We start from the raw sequence: 17,967 nt of genomic DNA, 5'->3' as shown, positions 1-17,967 counted from the left end.
TTGAAGGTCGCGCTCAATTGCGTGGAGTCACGTTCTGTCGCTGTTTGGATTTGTGTCACTATTCTCATCCTCTCTCTGTTTCTCTCATCCTGTCTCTCTCGCTCTCTTTCTCTCGCTCTCTTTCTCTCACTCTCTTTCTCTCACTCTCTTTCTCTCGCTCTCTCTCGCTCGCTCGCTCTCTCTCTCTCTCTCTCTCTCTCTCTCTGCCGCTCTCTCTCTCTGCCGCTCTCTCTCTCTGCCGCTCTCTCTCTCTGCCGCTCTCTCTCTCTGCCGCTCTCTCTCTCTGCCGCTCTCTCTCTCTGCCGCTCTCTCTCTCTGTCGCTCTCTCTCTCTGTCGCTCTCTCTCTCTGTCGCTCTCTCTCTCTGTCGCTCTCTCTCTCTGTCGCTCTCTCTCTCTGTCGCTCTCTCTCTCTGTCGCTCTCTCTCTCTGTCGCTCTCTCTCTCTGTCGCTCTCTCTCTCTGTCGCTCTCTCTCTGTCGCTCTCTCTCTCTGTCGCTCTCTCTCTCTGTCGCTCTCTCTCTCTGTCGCTCTCTCTCTCTGTCGCTCTCTCTCTCTGTCGCTCTCTCTCTCTGTCGCTCTCTCTCTCTGTCGCTCTCTCTCTCTGTCGCTCTCTCTCTCTGTCGCTCTCTCTCTCTGTCGCTCTCTCTCTCTGTCGCTCTCTCTCTCTGTCGCTCTCTCTCTCTGTCGCTCTCTCTCTCTGTCGCTCTCTCTCTCTGTCGCTCTCTCTCTCTGTCGCTCTCTCTCTCTGTCGCTCTCTCTCTCTGTCGCTCTCTCTCTCTGTCGCTCTCTCTCTCTGTCGCTCTCTCTCTCTGTCGCTCTCTCTCTCTGTCGCTCTCTCTCTCTGTCGCTCTCTCTCTCTGTCGCTCTCTCTCTCTCTCGCTCTCTCTCTCTGTCGCTCTCTCTCTCTCTCTCTCTCTCTCTCTCGCTCTCTCTCTCTCTCTCGCTCTCTCTCTCGCTCTCTCGCTCGCTCTCTCTCGCTCTCTCTCTCTCTCGCTCTCTCTCGCTCTCGCTCGCTCTCTCGCTCTCTCTCTCGCGCTCTCTCTCTCTCGCTCTCTCTCGCTCTCTCTCGCTCTCTCTCGCTCTCTCTCGCTCTCTCTCGCTCTCTCTCGCTCTCTCTCGCTCTCTCTCGCTCTCTCTCGCTCTCTCTCGCTCTCTCTCGCTCTCTCTCTCGCTCTCTCTCTGCTCTCTCTCTCTGCTCTCTCTCTCTGCTCTCTCTCTCGCTCGCTCTCTCGCTCGCTCTCTCGCTCGCTCCCTCGCTCTCTCTCGCTCTCTCGCTCTCTCGCTCTCTCGCTCCCTCGCTCTCTCGCTCTCTCGCTCCCTCGCTCCCTCGCTCTCTCGCTCCCTCGCTCCCTCGCTCCCTCGCTCTCTCTCTCGCTCTCTCTCTCTCTCTCTCTCTCTCTCGCTCCCTCGCTCTCTCTCTCGCTCCCTCGCTCTCTCTCTCGCTCCCTCTCTCGCTCTCGCTCGCTCGCTCCCTCACTCGCTCCCTCGCTCTCTCTCTCGCTCTCTCTCTCGCTCTCTCTCGCTCTCTCTCGCTCTCTCGCGCTCTCTCTCGCGCTCTCTCTCGCGCTCTCTCTCGCGCTCTCTCTCGCGCTCTCTCTCGCGCTCTCTCTCGCGCTCTCTCTCGCTCGCTCTCTCGCTCGCTCTCTCGCTCTCTCTCTCGCTCTCTCTCTCTGTCTCTCTCTCGCGCTCTCGCGCTCTCTCTCGCTCTCTCGCTCGCTCTCTCGCTCTCTCGCTCTCTCGCTCTCTCGCTCTCTCGCTCTCTCTCTCTCTCTCTCTCTCCCTCTCACAGATCGCCACAACAAACCCACTTGTATCAGAGAAGTTAGAGCTGTCGGTGCTGAATAAAGAGTATGCTGCAGATGACCAGATCTATCAATTAAAAGTCAAGGCAAGTGCATTTCCTGCTTTGCTCGGCCAGTTTTTGTGAGGGGTGGTGCAAGGGGGAAGCACAGTTTTCAGAAGGAATAACTGGGATTCTGGGATTGAACCCTTTCTGCCAAAAGGGCCCAGACATTAATTCTGCATCTTCTTGTTCAGGAAAGTTTCCATCACCAAGTCCCTTGTGTTCTGCTTACGGATCAACCCCATCAGCGAGATGTGGGGTGTCACAGTACAGAGCCCTTCGATACTGACTCTGCGATAGTGCGGCACTCACTCAGTACTGACCCTGTGACAGTGCGGCACTCCCTCAGTACTGACCCTCTGACAGTGCAGCACTCCCTCAGTACTGACTCTCTGACAGTGCAGCACTCACTCAGTACTGACCCTGTGACAGTGCAGCACTCCCTCAGTACTGACCCTCTGACAGTGCTGCACTCCCTCAGTACTGACCCTCTGACAGTGCGGCACTCCCTCAGTACTGACCCTCTGACAGTGCAGCACTCCCTCAGTACTGACCCTCTGACAGTGCGACACTCCCTCAGTACTGACCCTCTGACTGTGCGGCACTCCCTCAGTACTGACCCTCTGACAGTGCGACACTCCCTCAGTACTGACCCTCTGACTGTGCGGCACTCCCTCAGTACTGACTCTCTGACAGTGCGGCACTCCCTCAGTACTGAACCTCTGACAGTGCGGCACTCCCTCAGCACTGACCCTCTGACAGTACAGCACTCCCTCAGTACTGACCCTCTGACAGTGCAGCACTCCCTCAGTACTGACCCTCTGACAGTGCAGCACTCTCTCAGTACTGACCCTCTGACAGTGCGGTGCTCCCTCAGTACTGACCCTCTGACAGTGCAGCGCTCCCTCAGTACTGACCCTCTGACAGTGCGGCGCTCCCTCAGTACTGACCCTCTGACAGTGCGGCACTCCCTCAGTACTGACCCTCTGACAGTGCGGCACTCCCTCAGTACTGACCCTCTGACAGTGCGGCACTCCCTCAGTACTGACCATTTGACAGTGCAGCACTCCCTCAGTACTGACCCTCTGACAATGCTGCAGTCCCTCAGTACTGACCCTCTGACAGTGCGGCACTCCCTCAGTACTGACCCTCTGACAGTGCGGCACTCCCTCAGTACTGACCCTCTGACAGTGCAGCGCTCCCTCAGTACTGACCCTCTGACAATGCTGCAGTCCCTCAGTAATGACCCTCTGACGGTGCAGCACTCCCTCAGTACTGACCCTCCGACAGTGCGGCGCTCCCTCAGTACTGACCCTCTGACAGTGCGGCACTCCCTCAGTACTGACCCTCTGACAGTGCGGCTCTCCCTCAGTACTGACCCTCTGACAGTGCGGCTCTCCCTCAGTACTGACCATTTGACAGTGCGGCACTCCCTCAGTACTGACCCTCTGACAGTGCAGCACTCCCTCAGTACTGACCCTCTGACAGTGCGGCACTCCCTCATTACTGACCCTCTCAGTGCAGCACTCCCTCAGTACTGACCGTCTGACAGTGCGACACTCCCTCAGTACTGATCCTCTGACAGTGCAGCACTCCCTCAGTACTGACCCTCTGACAATGCTGCAGTCCCTCAGTAATGACCCTCTGACGGTGCAGCACTCCCTCAGTACTGACCCTCCGACAGTGCGGCGCTCCCTCAGTACTGACCCTCTGACAGTGCGGCACTCCCTCAGTACTGACCCTCTGACAGTGCGGCTCTCCCTCAGTACTGACCCTCTGACAGTGCGGCACTCCCTCAGTACTGACCCTCTGACAGTGCGGCACTCCCTCAGTACTGACCCTCTGACATTGCAGCACTCCCTCAGTACTGACCCTCTGACAGTGCGGCACTCCCTCAGCACTGACCCTCTGACAGTGCGGCAGTCCCTCAGTACTGACCCTCTGACAGTGCGGCACTCCCTCAGTACTGGCCCTCTGACTGTGCGGCACTCCCTCAGTACTGACCCTCTGACAGTGCAACGCTCCCTCAGCACTGACCCTCTGACAGTGCGGCACTCCCTCAGTACTGACCCTCTGACAGTGCGGCACTCCCTCAGTACTGACCCTCTGACAGTGCGGCACTCCCTCAGTACTGACCCTCTGACAGTGCGGCACTCCCTCAGTACTGGCCCTCTGACTGTGCGGCACTCCCTCAGTACTGACCCTCTGACAGTGCAACGCTCGCTCAGTACTGACCCTCTGACAGTGCAGCACTCCTTCAGTTCTGACCCTCTGACAGTGCGGCACTCCCTCAGTACCCAATTCATTTTTCCCAATGAAGGGGCAATTTAGCACGGCCAATCCACCTACCCCGCACATCTTTGGGTTGTGGGGGTGAGACCCACGCAGACACGGGGAGAATGTGCAAACTCCACACGGACAGTGACCCAGAGCCGGGATCGAACCCGGATCCTCGACGCCGTGAGGCTGCAGTGCTAACCACTGCATACCCCGTGCTGCCCTGCCGTGAGGCAGCAGTGCTAACCACTGCACCACCGTGCTGCCCCCCCGTGAGGCAGCAGTGCTAACCACTGCACCACCGTGCTGCCCCCCCGTGAGGCAGCAGTGCTAACCACTGCACCGCCGTGCTGCCCCCGTGAGGCAGCAGTGCTAATCACTGCACCGCCGTGCTGCCCCCCCGTGAGGCAGCAGTGCTAACCACTGCACCGCCGTGCTGCCCCCCCGTGAGGCAGCAGTGCTAACCACTGCACCGCCGTGCTGCCCCCGTGAGGCAGCAGTGCTAACCACTGCCACACCGTGCTGCCCCCGTGAGGAAGCAGTGCTAACCACTGCCACACCGTGCTGCCCCCATGAGGCAGCAGTGCTAACCACTGCGCCACCGTGCCTCCCATGAGGCAGCAGTGCTAATCACTGCGTCACCGTGCTGCCCCGCCGTGAGGCAGTAGTGCTAACCACTGCATAACCGTGCTGTCCCCGTGAGGCAGCAGTGCTAACCACTGCGCCACCGTGCCTCCCGTGAGGCAGCAGTGCTAATCACTGCGTCACCGTGCCTCCCATGAGGCAGCAGTGCTAATCACTGCGTCACCGTGCTGTCCCCGTGAGGCAGCAGTGCTAATCACTGCACCACCGTGCCTCCCATGAGGCAGCAGTGCTAATCACTGCGTCACCGTGCTGCCCCCGTGAGGCAGCAGTGCTAACCACTGCGCCACCGTGCCTCCCATGAGGCAGCAGTGCTAATCACTGCGTCACCGTGCTGCCCCGCCGTGAGGCAGTAGTGCTAACCACTGCATAACCGTGCTGTCCAAGTGAGGCAGCAGTGCTAACCACTGCGTCACCGTGCCTCCCGTGAGGCAGCAGTGCTAACCACTGAGCCACCGTGCCTCCCGTGAGGCAGCAGTGCTAACCACTGAGCCACCGTGCCTCCAGTGAGGCAGCAGTGCTAACCACTGCGCCCCGTGCTGTCCCCGTCAGGCAGCAGTGCTAATCACTGCGTCACCGTGCTGCCCCCGTGAGGCAGCAGTGCTAACCACTGCGCCCTGTGCTGTCCCCGTGAGGCAGCAGTGCTAACCACTGCGCCCCGTGCTGTCCCCGTCAGGCAGCAGTGCTAATCACTGCGTCACCGTGCTGCCCCACCGTGAGGCAGCAGTGCTAACCACTGCGCCCCGTGCTGTCCCCGTCAGGCAGCAGTGCTAATCACTGCGTCACCGTGCTGCCCCCGTGAGGCAGCAGTGCTAACCACTGCGCCCTGTGCTGTCCCCGTGAGGCAGCAGTGCTAACCACTGCGCCACCGTGCCTCCCATGAGGCAGCAGCGCTAACCACTGCGTCACCGTGCTGCCCCCGTGAGGCAGCAGTGCTAACCACTGCGCCACCGTGCCTCCCATGAGGCAGCAGTGCTAACCACTGCGCCACCGTGCTGTCCTCGTGAGGCAGCAGTGCTAATCACTGAGCCACCGTGCTGTCCCCGTGAGGCAGCAGTGCTAACCACTGCGTAACCGTGCTGTCCCCGTGAGGCAGCAGTGCTAACCACTGCGTCACCGTGCTGTCCCCGTGAGGCAGCAGTGCTAACCACTGCGTAACCGTGCTGTCCCCGTGAGGCAGCAGTGCTAACCACTGAGCCACTGTGCTGCCCCCCCGCCGTGAGGCAGCAGTGCTAACCACTGCGCCCTGTGCTGCCCCCCCGCCGTGAGGCAGCAGTGCTAACCACTGCGCCCTGTGCTGCCCCCCCACCGTGAGGCAGTAGTGCTAACCACTGCACCCCCGTGCTGCCCCCGTGAGGCAGCAGTGCTAACCGCTGTGTCCCCGTGCTGCCCTGCCGTGAGGCAGCAGTGCTAACCACTGCACCACCGTGCTGCCCCCGTGAGGCAGCAGTGCTAACCACTGCGTCACCGTGCTGCCCCACTGTGAGGCAGCAGTGCTAACCATTGCGTCACCGTGCTGCCCCCCGTGAGGCAGCAGTGCTAACCACTGCGTCACTGTGCTGCCCCACCGTGAGGCAGCAGTGCTAACCACTGCGTCCCCGTGCTGCCCCGCCGTGAGGCAGCAGTGCTAACCACAGCGCCCAATGCTGCCCCCTGCCGTGAGGCAGCAGTGCTAACCACTGCGTCCCCGTGCTGCCCCCCCCATGAGGCAGCAGTGCTAACCACAGCGCCCTGTGCTGCCCCCTGCCGTGAGGCAGCAGTGCTAACCACAGCGCCCTGTGCTGCCCCCTGCCGTGAGGCAGCAGTGCTAACCACAGCGCCCTGTGCTGCCCCGCCGTGAGGCAGCAGTGCTAACCACAGCGCACTGTGCTGCCCCCTGCCGTGAGGCAGCAGTGCTAACCACAGCGCCCTGTGCTGCCCCCTGCTGTGAGGCAGCAGTGCTAACCACAGCGCCCTGTGCTGCCCCGCCGTGAGGCAGCAGTGCTAACCACAGCGCCCTGTGCTGCCCCCTGCCGTGAGGCAGCAGTGCTAACCACTGCGCCCCGTGCTGCCCCCGTGAGACAGCAGTGCTAACCAGTGCGCCCCGTGCTGCCCCCGTGAGGCAGCAGTGCTAACCGCTGTGTCCCTGTGCTGCCCTGCCGTGAGGCAGCAGTGCTAACCACTGCGTCACTGTGCTGCCCCACTGTGAGGCAGCAGTGCTAACCACTGCGTCCCCGTGCTGCCCCCGTGAGGCAGCAGTGCTAACCAGTGCGCCCCGTGCTGCCCCCGTGAGGCAACAGTGCTAACCAGTGCGTCACCGTGCTGCCCCCGTGAGACAGCAGTGCTAACCACTGCGTCACCGTGCTGCCCCTGTGAGGCAGCAGTGCTAACCACTGCGTCACCGTGCTGCCCCTGTGAGGCAGCAGTGCTAACCACTGCGTCACCGTGCTGCCCCCGTGAGACAGCAGTGCTAACCACTGCGTCACCGTGCTGCCCCTGTGAGGCAGCAGTGCTAACCACTGCGTCACCGTGCTGCCCCTGTGAGGCAGCAGTGCTAACCACTGCGTCACCGTGCTGCCCCCGTGAGACAGCAGTGCTAACCACTGCGTCACCGTGCTGCCCCTGTGAGGCAGCAGTGCTAACCACTGCGTCACCGTGCTGCCCCTGTGAGGCAGCAGTGCTAACCACTGCGCCACCGTGCTGCCCCCTGTGAGACAGCAGTGCTAACCACTGCGTCACCGTGCTGCCCCCTGTGAGACAGCAGTGCTAACCACTGCGTCACCGTGCTGCCCCTGTGAGGCAGCAGTGCTAACCACTGCGTCACCGTGCTGCCCCCGTGAGACAGCAGTGCTAACCACTGCGTCACCGTGCTGCCCCTGTGAGGCAGCAGTGCTAACCACTGCGTCACCGTGCTGCCCCCGTGAGACAGCAGTGCTAACCAGTGCGCCACCGTGCTGCCCCCTGTGAGACAGCAGTGCTAACCACTGCGTCACCGTGCTGCCCCTGTGAGGCAGCAGTGCTAACCACTGCGTCACCGTGCTGCCCCCTGTGAGACAGCAGTGCTAACCACTGCGCCACCGTGCTGCCCCCGTGAGGCAGCAGTGCTAACCACTGCACCGCCGTGCTGCCCCCCGTGAGGCAGCAGTGCTAACCACTGCGCCCCTTGCTGCCCCGCCGTGAGGCAGTAGTGCTAACCACTGCGTCCCATGCTGCCCCCGTGAGGCAGCAGTGCTAACCCACTGCGTCACCGTGCTGCCTCACCGTGAGGCAGCAGTGCTAACCACTGCGTCCCCGTGCTGCCTCACCGTGAGGCAGCAGTGCTAACCACTGCGTCCCCGTGCTGCCCCGCCGTGAGGCAGCAGTGCTAACCACTGCGCCCTGTGCTGCCCCCCGCCGTGAGGCAGCAGTGCTAACCACCGCGTCACCGTGCTGCCCCTCCGTGAGGCAGCAGTGCTAACCACTGTGCCACCGTGCTGTCCCCGTGAGGCAGTAGTGCTAACCACTGCACCACCATGATGCCCCCGTGTGGCAGCAGTGCTAACCACTGCGTCACCGTGCCGCCCTACAATTCATTGAGATTTAAGGAGTGTGAACTCCGCTGGACCAGTTGTCCTGTCCCCGTTCCACGGTGGTGTGGCCGAGGAGAGGGGGTTGATGTCTGGCTCCCCTGGCTGATCCATTCTGATAATGGGAACACCCACGGTGTTGCTTGCTGTAAAACTGTAATGATCGCTATGCGCCTGTAACGATCGCTATGCGCCTGTAACGATCGCTATGCGTCTGTAACGATCGCTATGCGTCTGTAACGATCGCTATGCGTCTGTAACGATCGCTATGCGTCTGTAACGATCGCTATGCGTCTGTAACGATCGCTATGCGTCTGTAACGATCGCTATGCGTCTGTATCGAGCTGTGTGTTTCAGAGACTGTGTTGTGGGGGTGGAGGAGAGAGAGGTGCAGCTATCGAGCTGTGTGTTTCAGAGACTGTTGTGGGGGTGGAGGAGAGAGCGGTGCAGCTATCGAGCTGTGTGTTTCAGAGACTGTTGAGGGGGTGGAGGAGAGAGAGGTGCAGCTATCGAGCTGTGTGTTTCAGAGACTGTGTTGTGGGGGTGGAGGAGAGAGAGGTGCAGCTATCGAGCTGTGTTGCCTTCTATTTGATTTCTTTCTTTCTTGTCCCCGGACGCAGGATTTACACAATCGGTATTGCTGCATGCGGAAGACCAGACCAGATGGTAACTGTTTCTACCGAGCTTTTGGTTTTGCCCACCTGGAGGCTCTGCTTGAAGACAGCAACCAGTTACAGAAGTATGAAATTCCTCGTGGAGCTGAGACTAACCCCCCCTCACTCACCATTCAGTCTGTTTATTCACTCGTTCATTGGTGGCGAGTTTCTGTCGGAGAAAATCTGATGACCATCCCTTCGGTTAAAAACCAAACTGATTTTTTTTTCCCCCTCCCCCCGTTTGTGTTTCAGATTTAAAGCCATTGCCTCCAAAAGCAAAGAGGATCTGGTAACCCAGGGGTTCACTGAATTCACAATCGAGGATTTCCACAACACGGTTAGTATGTCTCTGATCCTCCTTTCTGCCCTCCCAGCTGCATTCAACCAGACCTCCTGCCAAGACATGTAACTCGTTACAGAGTTATAAAACACCTAGGGGCCTAGGTGAGGCCGCACCGGGAGTATTGTGGGCAGTTCTGGTCTCCTTACCTGAGGAAGGATGTTCTTGCTGTGGAGGGAGAGCAGCGAAGGGTGACCAGGCTGATTCCTGGGGTGGCGGGACTGTCACAGGAGGGGAGACTAAGTGGGTTAGGATTATATTCATTGGAGTTTCGACGATCTCATAGAAACGTCCAAGATTCTAACAGGATTGGACAGGGTAGATTCAGAAAGAATGTTCCCGATGGTGGGGAGACCGGAACCAGGGGTCAGGGTTTGAGGATAAGGGGTAAACCTTTCGGACTGAGGTGAGGAGAGATTTCTTCACCCAGAGATCGGTGAATCTGTGGAATTCACTCCCACAGAAAGTAGTTGAGGCCAAAACGTTGTATAATTTCAAGAAGGAATTAGATTTGGCTCTTGGGGCTAAAGGGGGAAAGGGATATGGGGGGGGTGGCGGGATCAGGGTATTGAACTTGATGATCGGCCATGATCATAGTGAATAACGGAGCAGGCTGGAAGGGCCGAATGGCCTGCTCCTGCTTTCTCTGTTTCTCTGAGATGCTGGTGATGTGTACTGTGTGATGGGGGAGCTGGTGAACCCCATTATGGTCCCGAGTGAACATACCTGCAGCAAGACATAGAAACGCGACAGTGCAGAAGGAGGTCATTCTGCCCATCGAGTCGGCACCGACCCACTGAAAGGGCAACCTTCCTGGGCCCTATCCCAGTACCCCGCACCGGTGCCCCGTCCCGGATTCCCCGCCCCACCCCCCGTTCCCCACCTAATCTTTTGGACACTAAAGGGCAATTGATCATGACCAATCCTACTAACCTGCACATTTTTGGACTGTGGGAGGAAACCGGATCACCCGGAGGAAACCCACGCACACATGGGGAGGACGTGCAGACTCCGCACAGACAGTGACCCAAGCCGGGAATCGAACCCGGGTCTCTGGCTCTGTGAGACAGCAGTGTTAACCCGGGTCCCTGGCTCTGTGAGGCAGCAGTGTTAACCCGGGTCCCTTGCACTGTGAGGCAGCAGTGTTAACCCGGGTCCCTGGCATTGTGAGGCAGCAGTGTTAACCCGGGTCCCTGGCACTGTGAGACAGCAGTGTTAACCCGGGTCCCTGGCACTGTGAGACAGCAGTGTTAACCCGGGTCCCTGGCACTGTGAGACAGCAGTGTTAACCCGGGTCCCTGGCACTGTGAGACAGCAGTGTTAACCCGGGTCCCTGGCTCTGTGAGACAGCAGTGTTAACCCGGGTCCCTGGCGCTGTGAGACAGCAGTGTTAACCCGGGACCCTGGCACTGTGAGACAGCAGTGTTAACCCGGGACCCTGGCACTGTGAGACAGCAGTGTTAACCCGGGTCCCTGGCACTGTGAGACAGCAGTGTTAACCCGGGTCCCTGGCACTGTGAGACAGCAGTGTTAACCCGGGCCCCTGGCACTGAGACAGCAGTGTTAACCCGGGTCCCTGGCTCTGTGAGACAGCAGTGTTAACCCGGGTCTCTGGCTCTGTGAGACAGCAGTGTTAACCCGGGTCTCTGGCACTGTGAGACAGCAGTGCTAACCCGAGTCCCTGGCACTGTGAGACAGCAGTGTTAACCCAGGTCCCTGGCACTGTGAGACAGCAGTGTTAACCCGGGTCCCTGGCACTGTGAGACAGCAGTGTTAACCGGGTCCCTGGCACTGTGAGACAGCAGTGTAAACCCGGGTCCCTGGCACTGTGAGACAGCAGTGTTAACCCGGGTCCCTGGCTCTGTGAGACAGCAGTGTAAACCCGGATCCCTGGCACTGTGAGATTGCAGTGTTAACCCGTGTGCCTGGCACTGTGAGGCAGCAGTGTTAACCCGGGTCCCTGGCGCTGTGAGACAGCAGTGTTAACCCAGGTCCCTGGCGCTGTGAGACAGCAGTGTTAACCCGGGTCCCTGGCACTGAGACAGCTGTGTTAACCCGGGTCCCTGGCACTGAGACAGCTGTGTTAACCCGGTTCCCTGGCACTGTGAGACAGCAGTGTTAACCCGGGTCCCTGGCTCTGTGAGACAGCAGTGTTCACCTGGGTCCCTGGCTCTGTGAGACAGCAGTGTTCAACCGGGTCCCTGGCACTGTGAGACAGCAGTGTTAACCCGGGTCCCTGCCACTGTGAGACAGCAGTGTTAACCCGGGCACCTGGCACTGAGACAGCAGTGTTAACCCGGGCCTCTGGCACTGTGAGACAGCAGTGTTAACCCGGGTCCCTGGCACTGTGAGACAGCAGTGTTAACCCGGGTCCCTGGCTCTGTGAGACAGCAGTGTAAACCCGGATCCCTGGCACTGCGAGACAGCAGTGTTAACCCTGATCCCTGACACTGTGTGACAGCAGTGTTAACCAGGGTCTCTGGCTCTGTGAGACAGCAGTGTTAACCCGGGTCCCTGGCACTGTGAGACAGCAGTGTTAACCCTGGTCTCTGGCACTGTGAGGCAGCAGTGTTAACCCGGGTCCCTGGCACTGTGAGATTGCAGTGTTAACCGTGTGCCTGGCACTGTGAGCCAGCAGTGTTAACCCGGGTCCCTGGCGCTGTGAGACAGCAGTGTTAACCCAGGTCCCTGGCGCTGTGAGACAGCAGTGTTAACCCAGGTCCCTGGCACTGAGACAGCTGTGTTAACCCGGGTCCCTGGCACTGAGACAGCAGTGTTAACCCGGGTCCCTGGCTCTGTGAGACAGCAGTGTTCACCCGGGTCCCTGGCTCTGTGAGACAGCAGTGTTCAACCGGGTCCCTGGCACTGTGAGACAGCAGTGTTAACCCGGGTCCCTGCCACTGTGAGACAGCAGTGTTAACCCGGGTCCCTGGCACTGTGAGACAGCCGTGTTAACCCGGGTCCCTGGCACTGTGAGGCAGCCGTGTTAACCCGGGTCCCTGGCACTGAGACAGCAGTGTTAACCCGGGTCCCTGGCTCTGTGAGACAGCAGTGTTAACCCGGGTCCCTGGCACTGTGAGGCAGCCGTGTTAACCCGGGTCCCTGGCACTGTGAGACAGCAGTTTTAACCCGGGTCCCTGGCTCTGTGAGACAGCAGTGTTAACCCGGGTCCCTGGCACTGTGAGACAGCAGTGTTAACCCGGGTCCCTGGCACTGTGAGACAGCTGTGTTAACCCGGGTCCCTGGCACTGTGACAGCAGTGTTTACCAGGGTCCCTGGCACTGTGAGGCAGCCGTGTTAACCCGGGTCCCTGGCACTGTGAGACAGCAGTGTTAACCCAGGTCCCTGGCTCTGTGAGACAGCAGTGTTAACCCGGGTCCCTGGCACTGTGAGACAGCAGTGTTAACCCGGGCCCCTGGCTCTGAGACAGCAGTGTTAACCCGGGACCCTGGCACTGTGAGGCAGCAGTGTTAACCCGGTCCCTGGCTCTGTGAGACAGCAGTGTTAACCCGGGTCCCTGGCTCTGTGAAACAGCAGTGTTAACCCAGGTCCCTGGCACTGTGAGACAGCAGTGTTAACCCGGGCCCCTGGCACTGTGAGACAGCAGTGTTAACCCGGGCCTCTGGCACTGTGAGACAGCAGTGTTAACCCGGGTCCCTGGCACTGTGAGACAGCAGTGTTAACCCGGGCCCCTGGCACTGTGAGGCAGCCGTGTTAACCCGGGCCCCTGGCTCTGAGACAGCAGTGTTAACCCGGGACCCTGGCACTGTGAGACAGCAGTGTTAACCCGGGTCCCTGGCACTGTGAGACAGCAGTGTTAACCCGGGACCCTGGCACTGTGAGACAGCAGTGTTAACCCGGGTCCCTGGCACTGAGACAGCAGTGTTAACCCGGGTCCCTGGCACTGTGAGACAGCAGTGTTAACCCGGGCCCCTGGCTCTGAGACAGCAGTGTTAACCCGGGACCCTGGCACTGTGAGACAGCAGTGTTAATCCGGGTCCCTGGCACTGTGACACAGCAGTGTTAACCCGGGCCCCTGGCTCTGAGACAGCAGTGTTAACCCGGGACCCTGGCACTGTGAGACAGCCGTGTTAACCCGGGCCCCTGGCGCTGAGACAGCAGTGTTAACCCGGGTCCCTGGCACTGTGAGACAGCAGTGTTAACCCGGGTCCCTGGCACTGTGAGACAGCAGTGTTAACCCGGGTCCCTGGCACTGTGAGACAGCAGTGTTAACCCGGTCCCTGGCTCTGTGAGACAGCAGTGTTAATCCGGGTCCCTGGCACTGTGACACAGCAGTGTTAACCCGTGTCCCTGGCACTGTGAGACAGCAGTGTTAACCCGGGTCCCTGGCTCTGTGAGACAGCAGTGTTAACCCGTGTCCCTGGCTCTGTGAGGCAGCAGTGTTAACCCGGGTCCCTGGCTCTGTGAGACAGCAGTGTTAACCCGGGCCCCTGGCTCTGAGACAGCAGTGTTAACCCGGGTCCCTGGCGCTGAGACAGCAGTGTTAACCCGGGTCCCTGGCACTGTGAGACAGCAGTGTTAACCCGGGTCCCTGGCACTGTGAGACAGCAGTGTTAACCCGGGTCCCTGGCACTGTGAGACAGCAGTGTTAACCCGGGTCCCTGGCACTGAGACAGCAGTGTTAACCCGGGTCCCTGGCACTGTGAGACAGCAGTGTTAACCCGGGCCCCTGGCTCTGAGACAGCAGTGTTAACCCGGGACCCTGGCACTGTGAGACAGCAGTGTTAATCCGGGTCCCTGGCACTGTGACACAGCAGTGTTAACCCGGGCCCCTGGCTCTGAGACAGCAGTGTTAACCCGGGACCCTGGCACTGTGAGACAGCCGTGTTAACCCGGGCCCCTGGCGCTGAGACAGCAGTGTTAACCCGGGTCCCTGGCACTGTGAGACAGCAGTGTTAACCCGGGTCCCTGGCACTGTGAGACAGCAGTGTTAACCCGGGTCCCTGGCACTGTGAGACAGCAGTGTTAACCCGGTCCCTGGCTCTGTGAGACAGCAGTGTTAATCCGGGTCCCTGGCACTGTGACACAGCAGTGTTAACCCGTGTCCCTGGCACTGTGAGACAGCAGTGTTAACCCGGGTCCCTGGCTCTGTGAGACAGCAGTGTTAACCCGTGTCCCTGGCTCTGTGAGGCAGCAGTGTTAACCCGGGTCCCTGGCTCTGTGAGACAGCAGTGTTAACCCGGGCCCCTGGCTCTGAGACAGCAGTGTTAACCCGGGTCCCTGGCGCTGAGACAGCAGTGTTAACCCGGGTCCCTGGCACTGTGAGACAACAGTGTTAACCCGGGTCCCTGGCACTGTGAGACAGCAGTGTTAACCCGGGTCCCTGGCACTGTGAGACAGCAGTGTTAACCCGGGTCCCTGGCACTGTGAGACAGCAGTGTTAACCCGGGTCCCTGACACTGTGAGACAGCAGTGTTAACCTGGGTCCCTGGCTCTGTGAGACAGCAGTGTTAACCCGGGTCCCTGGCACTGTGAGACAGCAGTGTTAACCCGGGCCCCTGGCGCTGAGACAGCTGTGTTAACCCGGGTCCCTGGCACTGTGAGACAGCAGTGTTAACCCGGGTCCCTGGCACTGTGAGACAGCAGTGTTAACCCGGGTCCCTGGCTCTGTGAGACAGCAGTGTTAACCCGGGTCCCTGGCTCTGTGAGACAGCTGTGTTAACCCGGGTCCCTGGCACTGTGATACAGCAGTGTTAACCTGGGTCCCTGGCACTGTGAGACAGCTGTGTTAACCCGGGTCCCTGGCACTGTGATACAGCAGTGTTAACCCGGGTCCCTGGCACTGTGAGACAGCAGTGTTAACCCGGGTCCCTGGCACTGTGAGACAACAGTGTTAACCCGGGTCCCTGGCACTGTGAGACAGCAGTGTTAACCCGGGTCCCTGGCACTGTGAGACAGCAGTGTTAACCCGGGTCCCTGGCTCTGTGAGACAGCTGTGTTAACCCGGGTCCCTGGCACTGTGATACAGCAGTGTTAACCCGGGTCCCTGGCACTGTGAGACAGCAGTGTTAACCCGGGTCCCTGGCTCTGTGAGACAGCAGTGTTAACCCGGGTCCCTGGCACTGTGAGACAGCAGTGCCAACTAGCGTTCCACATTGCTACCTGCTTATTTCGTGGGATGAGATCTCTGCCCATTTTCCTAAACGCCACAGAATGTCACCCCAATCAGCTCAACATTTCATCATAGGGAGTGGCACGGGTGGCGCAGTGGGTTAGCACTGCTGCCTCACGGTGCCGAGGACCCGGATACAATCCCAGCCCGGGTCACTGTCCGTGTGGAGTTGGCACATTCTCCCCGTGTCTGCGTGGGTCTCACTCCCACAACCCAAAGATGTGCAGGATGAGGTGGATTGGCCGCGCTAAATTGCCCCTTAATTGGGGGGGGGGGGGGGGAAATTGGGTATTTGAAATTTTTTAGTAAAACGTTTCCCTTCAGGACAAAGCCCTCAGTCCAGGAACCAACCTGCGAAGCTGCTGTCGGGACAGGCTTGAACTGCCCCTGATCTGGGAATGTCACAGCTTGCTGGACAGGGATAGCTGGCAAAAGCTGCCCCCAATCATCTCCACAGGTCAGCTGCAATGAAGAAAAGGCTTCGAGGGTTTAAGATGTGCAGGGTAGGTGAAGCAGTGGGACAGTGCGTCAGGAAATGGGCAGCACGGGAGCACAGTGGTTAGCACTGTTGCTTCACAGCTCCAGGGTCCCGGGTTCGATTCCGGCTTGGGTCACTGTCTGTGCGGAGTCTGCACATCCTCCCCGTGTGTGCGTGGGTTTCCTCCCACAGTCCAAAGATGTGCTGTTGGGTGGATTGGCCGTGATAAATTGCCCATAGTGTCCAAAATTGCCCTTAGTGCTGGGTGGGGTTACTGGGTTATGGGGATAGGGTGGAGGTGTGGGCTTGGGTAGGGTGCTCTTTCCAAGAGCTGGTGCACTGTAAATTCTATGAAATCTATGTTTTGCTGTTTTTAATGTAAGTTTTAAACTGCAGTTTGGGCGGCAAATGCAGCATTAAGCAGCTCTGATTTATTCTCAGGGTATTAGGACTGCTTTGCAATGAGGAGGGCTGGTTTATGTTACCTCACATACAGATGGCTACCTGGTTTAATTTACAGCCTCTTTTCCTGTTTGATTTAGTTTATGGATGTCATTGAGCTCGTGGAGAAACAGGGATCATTGGCGAACCTGATGACAGCCTTCAATGATCAGAGTACGTCTGACTACCTGGTGGTCTACCTCCGACTCCTCACCTCTGGCTACCTCCAGCGAGAGTCCGCCTTCTTCGAACATTTCATTGAGGGAGGCCGCACAGTTAAAGAGTTCTGTCAGCAGGTAAGCGTTGGTCTGTGCATCGGCCCAAAACGTTCTGTCCAGACAGCAGCTTTATAATCGCAGCAGACAGCCCGGGATCTCGGCCGTGGCTTCGATCTGCTTTAGCAGGACCATTTTGGAACTGAAATTTCTCACGTTCTGAGAAGTTACAAACTTATTTGCAGGCCATTTGGAGCGAGTCCCACATTCTCCCCACTCCCTGTGGGAGCGAGTCCCACATTCTCCCCACTCCCCGTGGGAGCGAGTCCCACATTCTCCCCACTCCCCGTGGGAGCGAGTCCCACATTCTCCCCACTCCCCGTGGGAGCGAGTCCCACATTCTCCCCACTCCCTGTGGGAGCGAGTCCCACATTCTCCCCACTCCCCGTGGGAGCGAGTCCCACATTCTCCCCACTCCCCGTGGGAGCGAGTCCCACATTCTCCCCACTCCCCGTGGGAGCGAGTCCCACATTCTCTCCATGGGAGCGAGTCCCACATTCTCCCCACTCCCCGTGGGAGCGAGTCCCACATTCTCCCCACTCCCTGTGGGAGCGAGTCCCACATTCTCCCCACTCCCCGCGGGAGCGAGTCCCACATCCTCCCCGCTCCCCGTGGGAGCGAGTCCCACATTCTCCCCGCTCCCCGTGGGAGCGAGTCCCACATTCTCCCCGCTCCCCGTGGGAGCGAGTCCCACATTCTCCCCACTCCCCGTGGGAGCGAGTCCCACATTCGCCCCACTCCCCGTGGGAGCGAGTCCCACATTCGCCCCACGGGAGCGAGTCCCACATTCTCCCCCAGTCCCCCTGTGGGAGCGAGTCCCACATTCTCCCCACTCCCGGTGGTAGCGAGTCCCACATTCTCCCCGCTCCCCATGGGAGCGAGTCCCACATTCTCCCCACTCCCCGTGGTAGCGAGTCCCACATTCTCCCCGCTTCCCCGTGGGAGCGAGTCCCACATTCTCCCCGCTCCCAGTGGGAGCGAGTCCCACATTCTCCCCACTCCCCGTGGGAGCGAGTCCCACATTCTCCCCACTCCCCGTGGGAGCGAGTCCCACATTCTCCCCGACTCCCGTGGGAGCGAGTCCCACATTCTCCCCGCTCCCCGCGGGAGCGAGTCCCACATTCTCCCCGCTCCCCGCGGGAGCGAGTCCCACATTCTCCCCGCTCCCCGTGGGAGCGAGTCCCACATTCTCCCCACTCCCCGTGGGAGCGAGTCCCACATTCTCCCCACTCCCCGTGGGAGCGAGTCCCACATTCTCCCCACTCCCTGTGGGAGCGAGTCCCACATCCTCCCCACTCCCCGTGGGAGCGAGTCCCACATTCTCCCCACGGGAGCGA

At 59.7% G+C, this 17,967-nt stretch overlaps 1 protein-coding gene across 1 annotated transcript in view; it reads left to right on the top strand.

Moving 5' to 3' along the window:
• Window positions 1-16,651, top strand: part of LOC140407002 (ubiquitin thioesterase OTUB1-like) — a gene marked incomplete at its 3' end in the record, with an annotated part of 34,669 nt that extends 18,018 nt beyond the window's left edge. Inside the window, exons 3-6 of the mRNA XM_072494801.1 lie at window positions 1,790-1,888; window positions 8,928-9,046; window positions 9,216-9,300; window positions 16,457-16,651. Of these exons, the coding sequence (XP_072350902.1) occupies window positions 1,790-1,888; window positions 8,928-9,046; window positions 9,216-9,300; window positions 16,457-16,651 (498 nt within the window). The remainder of the gene's footprint in view (window positions 1-1,789; window positions 1,889-8,927; window positions 9,047-9,215; window positions 9,301-16,456) is intronic.
• Between the last annotated feature and the right edge of the window lie 1,316 nt (window positions 16,652-17,967).

The sequence above is a fragment of the Scyliorhinus torazame genome, unplaced genomic scaffold (assembly GCF_047496885.1).
Source record: "Scyliorhinus torazame isolate Kashiwa2021f unplaced genomic scaffold, sScyTor2.1 scaffold_1078, whole genome shotgun sequence".
Classification (NCBI taxonomy): Eukaryota; Metazoa; Chordata; class Chondrichthyes; order Carcharhiniformes; family Scyliorhinidae; genus Scyliorhinus; species Scyliorhinus torazame.
This window is presented reverse-complemented; position numbering and strand designations above follow the sequence as displayed.